The following is a 13,451-nucleotide window of genomic DNA, read 5'->3' as shown; positions in this document are numbered from 1 at the left end:
TAATTAATCTGGAAAGTATCAAGAACTGGACGAACTATTTGTGACGATGACTCAACAGAACTCACAAGAAACCCCACTGGTCTATATGGTGTGGAAACGTGTTTTGGCTATAGCCCATGGATTTCATTTGCCTCAACTTAAGGTGTGCCAACTCCTTTATTATCGTGGTCTTGATTTCTTCAATATGGAGTTTCAAAAACCATGAAGAGACCTTATTCGAATTTGGACCAGATTGTAAGATCAAGCAGAAATCCTTGGCATGGCTTTGCACACCAAAGAGCTCTTCATCTGCAAAGAAAGCTTCGGGTTCTCAGACAAGTCTACCCCAAAATCACTAGGAACCCGCTTGAGGCTCTGAAGCAACCGAGCAAGCCAAGGCTCAACAGTGGCTATCCCCATAGCTCTGCCTGGACAAACCCTTCACCTAAGATCGGAACCCATGATGTTAGCTCCATCCTCCATGAACCTCTCTGAATTGAATTTTTCAGGTTCTGACCAGATCTTCTCATCATTGTAAAATATACTAAAACTGCTCTTTTTTTTTTTTTTTTTGCTTTTTTCTTTTTTACTTTTTCTTTTTAAAGTTTTTTTTTTAAGTTGTTTTTTTCTTTGGTTTTTTTAACAATTTTTTTTGTTTAATTTTTTTTTTTATAAATGTTAAATTTTTTTCTATTTAGTTATCAAACTTTCATGACACGGGTTCTGGGTTTGACGGGTTAACCTAGATTTTTTTTCTGGTTTACTTTTTAATTAATTATTTTTTCGAGTGCAGTCCAAAGTGAAACGCTGAGTTGTTTTTTTTTTTTGCTTTGTTTTTTTTAAGCTGTTTTTTTTTCTTTGTTTTTTTTAATGAAATTTTTTTTTGTTAATGTTAAATTTTTTTCTATTTAGTTATCAAACTTTCATGACACGGGTTCCGGGTTTGACGGGTTAACCCGGATTTTTTTATGGTTTTTCTTTTTAATTAATTTTTTCGTTTAGTTTAGTTTGTTAATGTTAAATTTTTTCTATTTAGTTATCAAACTTTCATGACACGGATTCCGGGTTTGATGGGTTAACCCAGCTAATTCTGGGTTAACCCGTAATTTTTTTTTCTTATTCAATTATCAAACTTTCATAAATAGCTAAAAGGAATCAGTGTTTTACTATGGACTGCACAGTGCAGTCCACAGTAAAACACTGATTCCTTAGGTGTTTTTGTTTTTGTTTTTGTATTTTTTTTTTAAGTTGTCTAAGTTTTTTTAGCTGTTTTTTTTATGCTTTTTGGGAATTTTTTTTTGCTTCTTTCTTTGTTTTTTTTAATTAATTTTTTTTGTTTAGTTTAGTTTGTTAATGTTAAATTTCTTTCTATTTAGTTATTAGACTTTCATGACACATATCCCGAGTTTCACGGGTTAACCTGGTTTCACGGGTGAACCCAGTTAATTCCGGGTTGACCCGTCAATTTTTTTATTATTATTTTCATAAATATTTTTTTTTAATTTAGTTTGTTAATGTTAAATTTTTTTTTATTTAGTTATCAGACTTTCATGACACAAATACTGGGTTTAACAGGTTAACATGGTTTGACGAGTTAATCCATATTTTTTTTCTTTTTAATTAATTTTTTTTGTTTAGTTCAGTTTGTTAATGTTCACTTTTTTTTTATTTAGTTACCAGACATTCATGACACGGATCCCGGGTTTAACGGGTTAACTTGGTTTGATGAGTTAACCTGAATTTTATTTTATTTTTTGCTTTTTTTTTCTTTTTAATTATTTTTTTCGTTTGGTTTAGTTTGTTAATGTTAAATTTCTTTCTATTTAGTTTTTTTTTCTTCTTAGAGGTTTTTTTCTTTTTAATTAATTTTATTTAATTAATTTAGTTTATTAATGTTAAATTTTTTTCTAAGTAGTTCTCGGCCGATGCCTTTAGTTTTTTTTTTATGCCTTTGACTGTGGACTGCACAGTGCAGTCCACAGTGAAAAGGCTGATGCCTTTTGTTTTTTTTAATTAATTTTTTTCGTTTAATTTAAATTGTTAATGTTAAATTTTTTTCTATTTAGTTATCAAACTTTCATTACACGGATTCTGGGTTTGACAGGTTAACCTGGTTTGACGAGTTAGCCCAATTAATTTTGGGTTAACCCATTAATTTATTTTTTTCTTTTTAATTATCAAACTTTCACGATGCGAATTGAAGGTATGACGGGTTAACCTGGTTTGAAGGGTTAACCCTATTAATTCATATATTTTTTTCTTTTTTTCGTTAGTTTTTTTCTTCCTGTTGGTTTTTTTTCTTTTTAACTAATCTATTTAATTATCACACTTTTATGACACGACCTTGCAGCCAGACCCACGTCCAATGCTATTGGATCTGGTATTGCAGTCCAGATACTTTTATGCTAAGGGTTAACTCAAGTTTAATGTTATTATTAATATTATAAACATTATTCTTGGGTTAGGCGTTGCAACCAAACCTGAGACTCTTGGATATAACTTTGTAAAAAAACCTAACACTTTTAAATTTTAGCTATTTTTAAAATGTAAAAAATAATTGACCCGCGGTATCACACGGGCACGTAACTAGTAACATCAAAATCTTTTCAGGTTCTGACCAGGTCCCCTTCTTTCTTGGGGTAGGCTGGCATTCCATGATACTCAAGTAGGACCCCATGTTATCCCTGCTGGCATCACTGCCATGGTCAACATGTGGTCGATAACCCATGATGAGAGGATCTGGTCAGATAAAAACAGTATATCTACAGCTAGAATTTACAATCAATAAAAACTAAAATTTTAGTAATTCCCAGACACATTCGTTACACTCCAAGATTTTATAATCAGAGTGAGATTATTTAGAAGTCTCTCTTTGAAGCCAGCACTCTTCTTTCTTAAATACGGGGGAGGTGCTAATATGCTCAGAAGGGTTAGTGTAGTCCAACACGGCATATCGGAATATTCTCGCATTTGGGTATAAACCGCCCTGTGGGAGCCATAATAATCATTATCAAATTCATGATTTATCTCTTGACACCATAGCATAGAGAAAAATACTTGTTCTTATAGTAAATATAATACCTGGATTTTGCATCGGGTCAGGTCAAGTAAGCTAACTCATAATAATTTTCAAATGTTCTTATAAGAAAAAAACAAATTGTTGAGTTGATTGATCAAATCAATCAACTCAACATAAAACCTAACATAGTATAAAACTATGATCGACCAAATTGACCCAACGAGTTATCGGCCATACTGGTGATGAGACCAGTTCGCTAATAAAGGTTCGCAGGCACTGCGTCTTCTTGCTTTCCATTGTATTAAAAGATTTAAAGCAATAAAGCTTTAGACTGCACATGGATTTCCGCCTAAGAAGAAAAGCCAATACCATAATATGCTGTAATATTTACCAGATAAAATATGTTTTTGCATAAACTGACAACCCGGCGAAGCATGCCTTTATTTTTGTCATGTCTTGCAGAAACATATTTTATCTGTCAGTAGCCAGCTATGCCCAGCGGGTTATTACTCTGTCTTTCTTCTTCAATTTATTTTCTTTCAAATACACTGTAAATAATCAGTAGCCCTCACTCTCGTGAAAGGAATATATATATATATTAAAAAATACTAAAATAAACATTAATTTAATTTATAAAAAACATGATTTTAAAATGTATCCAAATACAGATAAAAATGCAACGCTATACAATTTTTAAGGTAATAAAAATGTTAAAAAACATCTCAATCTAAAATTTAAATTATTAGATATTATCACAAAATATTATTTATATTATTATTAAACATCTCTCACTGAAATATTTTTAAATTTAAAATTTACACAAACTTATACTATCTTTATTATTAATTAAAAAAAAAGGTTCCAATATCATAATAAATATCAATCTTAATATAATGAGATTCTAATATATAATTTATATAAAAAAAAATGCACATATTTCGTTTAATAATTCAACGAATTTTTATACTTTTGCTAGAAAAGGAATATCCATATTTTTTTTGCTAATGAAGGAATATCCAACCAAGGCAATGACATAGTCATACCCCCTTAGGCAAAGTGACTCAACATTTTAATCATCAATTGCAGCAGCGGCAGCAGAAACCCCACTTGAGATATCTACATAATTTAAAAGTTGCAAGCAATCAAGAATTATACAATTTTTTTTTTTCTAAGCGGTCAAAAATATTGCTGTAGCTGGCTTGCTACGTTTAAAAAAGCCAGAGCTACCATATAGTAAGAGTCGATAATAAGATAAATGAAAAAAGAAATTATACATCAACTCAACCTTGGGACTTCTGAAACTCAGCATAGCACCTCGAAGGATTCAGCCAGGTGAGCTCATACTGGATCTTTCCTTCTGGGATATTGCTGTTACGGATGAATTTGAACTGTGTTTGCAAGATCTACCTTTTTTTTTTTTTTTTAATTATTGAGGATGTCTCAAAAACACTAGTTTTCTTCATGATTTGTGTCTTGTAGGAATGGTTTATCAGGCAACAGAACTTCCTCCACCACAGAGTGATCAGTCACCAGACAATCCTCCCGGAAACGCACCAAGAATCAAACTTAGAGATGGAAGATATCTGGCTTACAGGGAGCAAGGAGTTCCCAAGAACCAATCAAAGTACAACGTTATTATTGTTCATGGTTTTGGAAGCTCCAAAGAAATGAATTTTCTGGCACCTCAAGTACATATATAACTTTCTCCTCTAGTTCTTTTACATTCATCATAAGCTTTAGACATTCTTATTGGGAATTGCATCTAAGTAGAGCACAGGGAAAGGGATATGAAATGGGAAGGGAACTTGACCTAGTAATATACACTGGTATATGGGTTAACGATGAGCATTTGAATGACCAGTCTATGATGGGTTTGAACTGATGGAATTACCCAATACGCTGTGCAGAGAATCAATTAGGATGTTTGCATAACAAGAATGAACCTTTCGAATTTTCAAAGGAGCTTCTTAAATAACTTTGTGTAGACAAGACATGGAAGTGATCCTGATCACATACTTATTATGCATGTTTGAATTTATTCATTTAAGAATTATCATAATCCAGTCCACGATGACCAAATTGGTGGCTTGCAATTGAAAATGCCAAATAAGAAGAAGTTCTCATTGCTTTAGTTTTCAGGGGATGATCGAAGAGTTGGGGATATATTTTCTGCTATATGACCGGGCTGGGTATGGAGAAAGTGATCCGAACCTAAGGCGATCAGTCAAGAGTGAAGCACTTGACATTCAAGAACTTGCTGATCAATTAGAGATAGGATCCAGGTTTTATGTGATCGGAGTCTCAATGGGATCATACCCCATCTGGAGTTGCCTCAAATACATACCACAAAGGCAAAGCAGTCAATAATCCTAGTTAATTTCATGGTTTTTGCTTTCGAATGCTGTTATAAGAGTTTGTTACTTACCTCAAAAAGTTCTGTGCAGGTTAGCAGGTGCAGCTCTAATAGTCCCGGTTGTGAATTATAATTGGCCTTCTCTTCCCAAAAAGCTGATAAGAGAGGACTATAGAAGGAATCTTGTCCAGTGGACATACCGGTTTGCAAAATATGCTCCTGGACTCCTGCACTGGTGGGTTACGCAGAAGTGGACCCCTTCAACTTCTGTACTGGAAAAAAACGCTGCATTCTTTAACACTCACGACATAGAAGTCTTGAAGAAGATACCAGGATTCTCAATGCTAAGCCAGGTAACTATAACGCTATGCTCCATTATGCATGAAAGGGGGAAAGAGAATGGCCTTCAGATGATAAACTAGAGTGATGTTAGGGTAGCTAATAATTTTAATAAGACTTGTTTACATCATGAAAACATGGCTCTATGCATCCTCAAAGGAAATGATTGATATATCATCTATCTTTAACCTCCACATCAGTTCGTAAAACAAGTATTAGTAAGAGTGTTATCTATAGCAGGATTCAACTGAAAAATGATAAAAATCAATCATGCTCAGTTGTATTTACATGTAGGCATTTAAATAAATGTGCTGAATTAAGTGTCATCTCATAATAATGCTAGTCTTTTCAATTTACAGGAAAAAATACGGCAACGAGATGTTTTCGATACTCTCCGTCATGACTTTATAGTGGCTTTTGGAGACTGGGAATTTGATCCAATGGAACTAAGTAACCCATTCCTGCAGAATGAAGGCTCTGTTCACATCTGGCAAGGTTATGAAGACAAGGTTGTGCCATTTCAACTTCAAAGATGTATTTCAAAAAAGCTACCCTGGATTCAGTATCATGAAGTTCCTGGAGGTGGACATCTAATTGTGCATTATACTGGTTTATGCGAGGCTGTTTTGAGAGCACTTTTGCTAGGAGAAGAGCCTCTTACATTAGACCAAATACATCCATAATTTGTACCTTAAATTTGTCACATCATTATTTCATTGTTCAACATGTTCAAGTAAGTAGATTGACTTTTAGGGATTGTAAGCATGTCAATTACATTTGTCATTTGAATGATTGAAGAGTATATGATTCTTTCCTTTGTGCGCGCGCGCAAAATATAGATGCCAGAATCTTCCCCTTTGAACTAACAACAGAATATCCCCCAAGTCTTTGACACTAAATGCTTCATGTCTAGAGTTGGAGACTCTGGTGGCTATTAAAATCCATCAATCGAGATGAGGACAAATTCTGGTATGTAGTTCTTGTTCAAAAGAAGATTTTCACTCCTTGGATAAAAAATGATCACGAGTCAGCAGAAAAATGTTTCCCCACAGCCACAGAAGAGATTTGTCATTGAGAGGTAAGAATAAAATACCAGACACAAAGCAAAATGCTTACTGAAAAACAAATGTACAGGTTGCTCAACAGAGTAGCTGTTTGTACAAGCTACTGTTTCTTGATTTTTAGCAAGACTACTTGCTCCATCATATGTTCTTATAGACTCACCACTCTCTTCTCCAAACCATGAGCATAAATGGGAAACATATTTAACCCCATAAAAAAGACGTTCTTGCACAGCATATATACAACGTTGAACCCTCAGACTAAGTTAAAAATCTTGGTTTTGTCGGTACCTGGTAGCATTGGGAGCTGTCCTGGAAGGAGTTCAAAAACCAAGGATGCTGGTGAAGAAATTTTTGCGAACAGAACTAATAGCAAGCTCTTCCAAGAAGGTTGTAAAACCACTGATCTTACATACATATCCAAGCTTGATAAGGATGAAAGACCTATCAAATGTGGTATGCTATAACTGGGTAACAACCTTGGTACCAGGGCTACCACTCAAGCAAGGATTGTCTTGCAACCTAAGAACTTGCTTGGCATTTGTCGAATACGTTGCAGACCGAGAAGACAGCCTTTACAGTGATTTAATCAGAACCGTGCTTATTAAACGGGCCCGGCCCAATAGGTTAAAACCAACTTGCAGCTAGCACTATTTTGAATCAGTTTTAAGGTTAACCTATGATTCGACTAAACTCGAATGAGAATTAACGGGTGAATTTCAATTATTTTTAAAAAATTTCTTTATTTATTGAAAAAAGAGAGTACAAAAGTTAAGAAGACAAAGCAGTAGGATCAGAACTAGAAGAAACAACATGAGCATATATAAAATTGTGAGAAATCAAAACAATATCAAGAGAAACGAAGACTATAGTGATTAAGGGTATAACTTAGTCCTCGTACGTAAACAATTCCTTGACTAGTATTGATTATTCTTAATTTAATAGTTTTTTGTTTTGAAAATATCTTGTTGTTTTTTCTCTGTTTTATTTAATTCTCTTTATTCGTTTTATTTTTTCAAGAAAAAAATTAAATAGATTTAAAAAGAATAAGAGGGTAAGTTGTAAAATAAAAATAAAAAGCAGGGCTTAAATATGTAGTTTCTAAAACTATATATATAGGAATTAATCAACTAGATTTATTAAAGTAAATAGACTAGGTTAAAATTAACACGAGTGCAGATTTTGGGCACACAAGTGTACGTGTGGAAGCAAGCCTAGGATAGTAGGATGACATAATAAAAGAGTCGACGTGACAACATTAATGATACTGAAGACAACAAAGTATATATTGCTGAGAGTACATGAAAACGTTTTTTTTTGTTTTTGTTTTTTGTTTTTTACGAAAGCCAATAAAAGCACACATGTACGTCCGAAATGAAAATAAATAAAAAAATAAGAATAGCATTTATTGTAAGTTGAGACTGAAAAGGAGTAATTTAAGAAATTAAAAAATATAAAAATTAAAGAAATACAACGACACTGGTGAGTTCGTGATAATGCCATAATTTTTAGGGTGTTGAGAGGCTAATTATTAATACTTAAAATAATATATTTTTGAGTTTGAGTACAAGTATTTTAATCATTTTAAAAAATACATCTCAAAGGTATATTTTATATAAACTATTTTAATATCTATTTATAAAAAAATACTATTAAAAATATTATACACAACAACAATAAACAGAAATGTTTTCTAACATGAAATTGAGGTACACGGTAAGAATAAAACAACAATTATTGATTATTGTTAGATGAACCGAAAAAGGAAGAACAATATTCTTGAATTGATGTTTTCGAGATCCGTGATTTCTTTCCAGATTTGGAAATCTAAAAGGTTTGTTTAAAATTAGTCAAAATACATTAATCACTTTAATGAAAAAAATAATAACCATACATCAATGGATAACGTCAGGCATTGACCAAAACAAGCCTAATGAGATTGACTTGACTGCTTGAAAAGTTAAATTACCTCGTTAACTTTCTAGAAATGATAATAAAAGTTATTTTTATTTTTTAAAAAAATTATTTTTAATATTAATATATCAAAACAATAAAAAAAAACTAAATTAAAACAAAAACAAATTTAAAAATAAAATCATGAAAAGAGATTTTAACCGCAAAAATAAAGAACCCCTACTATTTCGTCATAAAAAATAGATCTAGAAATATACAATTATTTCAATAAATTCAAACAATAGTATTAAAAATAAACAAAACTTATGAAGATGTCGATAATGTTATAAATTTTTCCAAATATAGTGCAATAATGATCCGACATATTACCTTTAAACATGATTTTTTTTGAAAAATTACTAAAAACAAAGTCTGTTTTAATAGCCCCAAGTTTAAAATATATAGAAAGACAAAAGAAATTATAAATATAATTGCTAAATTCAGATTGATTTAATAAACCCATGATTCAAAGCTTAATGATGGTAAAAATTATTTTTTTAAAAAAATAAAATGATATAATTGTAGATAAAAATATAGAGATTTTTGAGAGTCAAAACCATACCCAAATCTACCTTTCCAGAGAAAAGCCAAAGCCATGCATGGATGGTAAGGTGAGAAAAGGGAGTTTGTTTTATCTGGCAGAAAAAGAAAAAAAGAGGCAAGTGGCATAGACGTGTCAAAGAAACCCGAACAGCATGGAGGGGGCCACTTCTGCCATGTATTAAGGGTGGCCTTGTACTGAGGTATTGGCCATGGCAGTTACACCAAAACTAAACCCCCCACCACTCCTCCCCCTCCTCCCCTCTCCAGTCTCTACCTACAGATCCACTGGTTTAAGCAACTCATTCTTTCCCTCTTCATAGCCATAGATTCCCATTTCTCCCTTAGCAAAGACAGCAAGTACAAAATGACGAGGAGAACTCTCCGGCTCTGGTTCTTTTAGTGCTCTCTCTCTCAAATATCTTCCTGGTCAGTTTCAGGTCATCTTTTAGTTTGGAAATGGCATTAATTTCTTCTCCTCTCGCCAGACATGTTATTCTGTGTGTGTATTTGGTCATGTCTTGAGTGTTATTTTTCATTAATTACATGGTAGATTAATTGCTGCATGCAAATGTGCTAGAGCCTAGCTAGAGGCCTGGCTCCGTTTGTCTTCGCGGTGGAGATGCTGTAACTCCGACCGGAACTTCAAGAGTTTCTATCTTAAATTACGGTCAAGATTTTATAGCATTTTTAAAACTTGCTTACTCTTAATTATCAAGTTTTGATTAAGGATATCAATTTGTTTAATCATCTACTCTACTCCGTCCAATCATCTTTATTATATATATAATTGCAATTTCTTAATCGGGTTTTAAAGACTGTTTAATTAGTGGGCATGCATAGGGATTCGACCCTTGCATGCATCTCACTGGCAGCAGAGTACTGTATTATTTACTTATTGAATAAATATCCTGCACTAGAAACTCTTCCCCCCCCCCCCCCCCCCCCCCACTTTTTCTTTATTCACTGTTAATTTCAGTAAGGAAAATTTTCTTTTGAAAATAAAAAAAGAATTTTTATTTATTTATTTTAGAATTATCAAATTCTATTATTAGCATAGTTGTAAAATCCATGACTTTAGTAACTTGACCCGGATGGCCTGATAAAATCCGGCACTAAGATGGGATAAGAGAGGAGAGTCGCAGAGAGACTCCAATCGACATATATAATTTATATGCATGTGCATTTTATTAGTTAGCTCATCTCTTTTTATTATTTAAACAGAAGTTCTCTATCAAATTACTTTTTTTATATATATAAAAAATGAACTGGTTGTCGTCTTGTTCTATAACCCTTTTATATATATACACGAACTTCAGGTATGCAGTTGTTACTAATTAGTGTTTGATTAGTTTATAATTAAGCAGATCTTCTCACCATAATACTTTGTTTAAGAAAGTAGATTCTCCCTTCAATTTATTTTTGAAGGTGAAAGTGATGGTACTGCGCTGTAATCCCTGTATAAGAATTTTACCTGCTAAATATTAATCTGAACAGATTTTCTTGTTCAGGGACTTGAACCGCTGCAACGTTTACAAGCTCAAAATTCCTAGTTCAGCAATCATCTCCATTGGCCAAGACACTTCCTAGACAACCTGCTAGCTGTTCGATGCAAGGAATGGTATCTGAAAATATTGCCTATGGCAATGCCATACAAGAATCTCCTGTGCTACAACCACAAGATCACCAAGATCAGACATTGAAGGACACCCCATTTTCTCCATTAGATGGGCAAAGTTCTCTCTTGTCACTTACCCTCAATGAAATCCAGCTCAAGAGAGGGAAGAGCTTTGGCTCTATGAACATGGATGAATTTTTTGTTAACCTGTGGAATTCCGATGATAATCAAGTTCCCTCACAACCCAACCAAAATGTTAGGCCTGATAATGATCATGGTGGTGTAACGAAGCAATGTCCGAATTTAGCACGACAAGGCTCTTTCTCTCTCCCTGCTCCCCTTTGCAAGAAAACTGTCGATGAGGTATTGTTTGAGATACAAAATGAAGAACCACAGCAACATAATCCCAACAGCATTGGTGCTGATCATGAACCTCCTCAACGCCAACAAACACTGGGTGAGATAACATTAGAAGATTTCCTAATAAAAGCCGGTGTAGTTCAAGAGGCTCCTGCAGGGTCCTCGCAACACAAGAAGGCGACACCAATTCAGGACAGAAACAATGCATGTTTGGACATGAACTTTGGAATGGGGCATATGATGGGGTTAGGATACCAAAATTTATCTGCTGGCAATGGTTTCGCAGCTTACCAAATGTTCCCACAAGGCAAATTAGGGTATAATGTGGGAGAGGTTGTACCAAATAATGCTAAGAATGAGAAGTGTCAAAGCATAATGGAATTAGGAGCACAATCGAGCAAGAAGAGAATGAACGATGGTCCGCCTGAGGTGGTCGTGGAGCGGAGGCAACGCCGGATGATAAAGAATAGAGAGTCAGCAGCACGATCACGTGCTAGGAAGCAGGTTTTTGTCTTCTCATAATTCTCTACCTTAATTCACACACATAAAAGCATACATGATTTGGAGAACCACGACATATATAGAAGAATCTTATTCAGGTTGATTTTAAGTTGATCTAAGAAGCACATTGATCCAGTGAAACCTCCCACATAAATATCAAAGAATTTTTTTATTTTTTTAAAAACGAAATAATAACATGTTAGATCACTCATAACCGTGGTTCTTCTCTTAGAATTAATGGTTCATTTTATATGTTTAATTGTTTTAAAATTTATATAGTACTTCAAATGTTATTAATCTCAAGGAATTCTTTACTTCTTTGTTCTTGATTTTTGAATTAAATGATGCACTGCAGGGACTTGAACTTGAGTCTCCACCTCATGTTTTGCAGACATGAAGGCCAGTAGACAGTAGTGTTTCAAGAAATCATTTTTTCCATGATAGACACACCGCTACTGTAGTTAATATTCTGACCAAAATCTCTTACATGTATTATACTGCAGGCATATACAGTGGAGCTGGAACTTGAGTTGAATCAACTCAAAGAAGAGAATGCTAAGCTTAAGCAAATTGTGGTAATTATTAATTAAAACTAGAGATAGTCTTTCATTAATTATAACATATGTATAATATTTCCCCTGATCAGTACTATTATCAGCACCCTAATAAAAGCTAGCCCTTTTGATTTTTTCTGAAATATAATTTGAAACAGGAGGAAATAGAGGAGAAGCGAAAGGAAGAGGTACAGCACTACTCATTATTTACGATTTTTGTCTATTTTCTTTAAACCCTACTCTTCCACTACCTTGACAAACACACACACAAAAGAAGAAAGGGAAAAAAACAATCTTCTTTTATGGCTAATTCCCCACAATTACAGGTTATGAGAAGGAAATCATCAAAGATGACACAAGAGAAAGATGATAAGTTGAGGGGCATAAGGAGGACAGTCAGCCTGGCTTGGTGAGGCAATGAAGACGAATGTTAAGGTGGCCAATCGTATGTATAGTGATAGTTATATGTGTTAAAACCATATATTAATTTAGTGTCATTAATTACTGTCCTAGCTCTTCTCTTCACTATATTCATAAATAAGCTGGGGTACCATAAGGAATTCTCTTCTTTTTTTTCTTTCTTTTTTTAATATGAATAACAAGTATGAATTTAATATTTTGGGAAAAGAAATTGTTATTTAACTCAAGAGGTACGTAGGAATCAAGCTAAAACTCTGAGTTCATCATTTTTCAGCACATCAACATAGCCAGCCAGTATCTAGCTAGGATCCTAAAACTCCAAATCCAATACTCTCAACAGAGGAACTCACTGAGTCATCTTGAATCTTTGATGGAAGATTAGGATATGGTTGTGTTTAATTATGAAGGATAACATTGAAGAAGGTGGGCTTGAACGACAAAAAAACAAAAAACTAGTTGTAGAAGAAGATGATTAATTACTGTTTTTATTACCCTTCATGAACCGTGGAACTATCAACATGATCTGTTACATTTTAACAACAACAACAATAACATTATGTAAAAAAAAAAACTTCCATGCCCAAATAATAATGCGAGGTTATATAAATTTTAAATTTAAAAATATTTTATTTAAAAAATATATTAAAAAATAAAAAATATATATTTTAAAATCTCATCTAACCACTTAAACTTTCGAGAGTTGCTAATTTAATTTTATAAATTAATAAATTATATAATCTTAATTTCCTTCAAT

At 33.2% G+C, this 13,451-nt stretch overlaps 2 protein-coding genes across 5 annotated transcripts; both read left to right on the top strand.

Moving 5' to 3' along the window:
• The first annotated feature begins 4,162 nt into the window (after window positions 1-4,162).
• LOC7460053 (uncharacterized) lies at window positions 4,163-6,505 on the top strand. Of its 2 annotated transcripts, XM_024608308.2 has the most exons (5): window positions 4,163-4,330; window positions 4,478-4,686; window positions 5,138-5,349; window positions 5,443-5,704; window positions 6,050-6,505. In XM_024608308.2, exons 2-5 carry the CDS (start codon window positions 4,480-4,482, stop codon window positions 6,371-6,373), a joined length of 1,005 nt encoding a protein of 334 aa, XP_024464076.1. In that variant the 5' UTR covers window positions 4,163-4,330; window positions 4,478-4,479; the 3' UTR covers window positions 6,374-6,505. The 2 variants fall into 2 exon arrangements, with proteins under 2 accessions (XP_024464076.1, XP_024464077.1); XM_024608309.2 differs by lacking the exon at window positions 4,163-4,330 and having other exon boundaries at window positions 4,543-4,686; window positions 5,131-5,349.
• Window positions 6,506-9,425: 2,920 nt separating this feature from the next.
• Window positions 9,426-12,846, top strand: LOC7460054 (ABSCISIC ACID-INSENSITIVE 5-like protein 1). 3 transcript variants are annotated; one of them, XM_024608541.2, is made up of 5 exons: window positions 9,439-9,684; window positions 10,756-11,726; window positions 12,227-12,298; window positions 12,436-12,465; window positions 12,604-12,846. In XM_024608541.2, exons 2-5 carry the CDS (start codon window positions 10,854-10,856, stop codon window positions 12,688-12,690), a joined length of 1,062 nt encoding a protein of 353 aa, XP_024464309.1. In that variant the 5' UTR covers window positions 9,439-9,684; window positions 10,756-10,853; the 3' UTR covers window positions 12,691-12,846. The 3 variants fall into 3 exon arrangements, with proteins under 3 accessions (XP_052311638.1, XP_024464309.1, XP_002312814.2); XM_002312778.3 differs by having other exon boundaries at window positions 9,440-9,673; XM_052455678.1 differs by lacking the exons at window positions 12,227-12,298; window positions 12,436-12,465; window positions 12,604-12,846 and adding an exon at window positions 12,079-12,200 and having other exon boundaries at window positions 9,426-9,673.
• Window positions 12,847-13,451: the final 605 nt, after the last annotated feature.

Source organism: Populus trichocarpa, chromosome 9 (genome assembly GCF_000002775.5).
Source record: "Populus trichocarpa isolate Nisqually-1 chromosome 9, P.trichocarpa_v4.1, whole genome shotgun sequence".
NCBI classification, from domain to species: domain Eukaryota; kingdom Viridiplantae; phylum Streptophyta; class Magnoliopsida; order Malpighiales; family Salicaceae; genus Populus; species Populus trichocarpa.
Note: the sequence above shows the minus strand (reverse complement) of the source record. Positions and strands in the feature narration are given on the sequence as shown.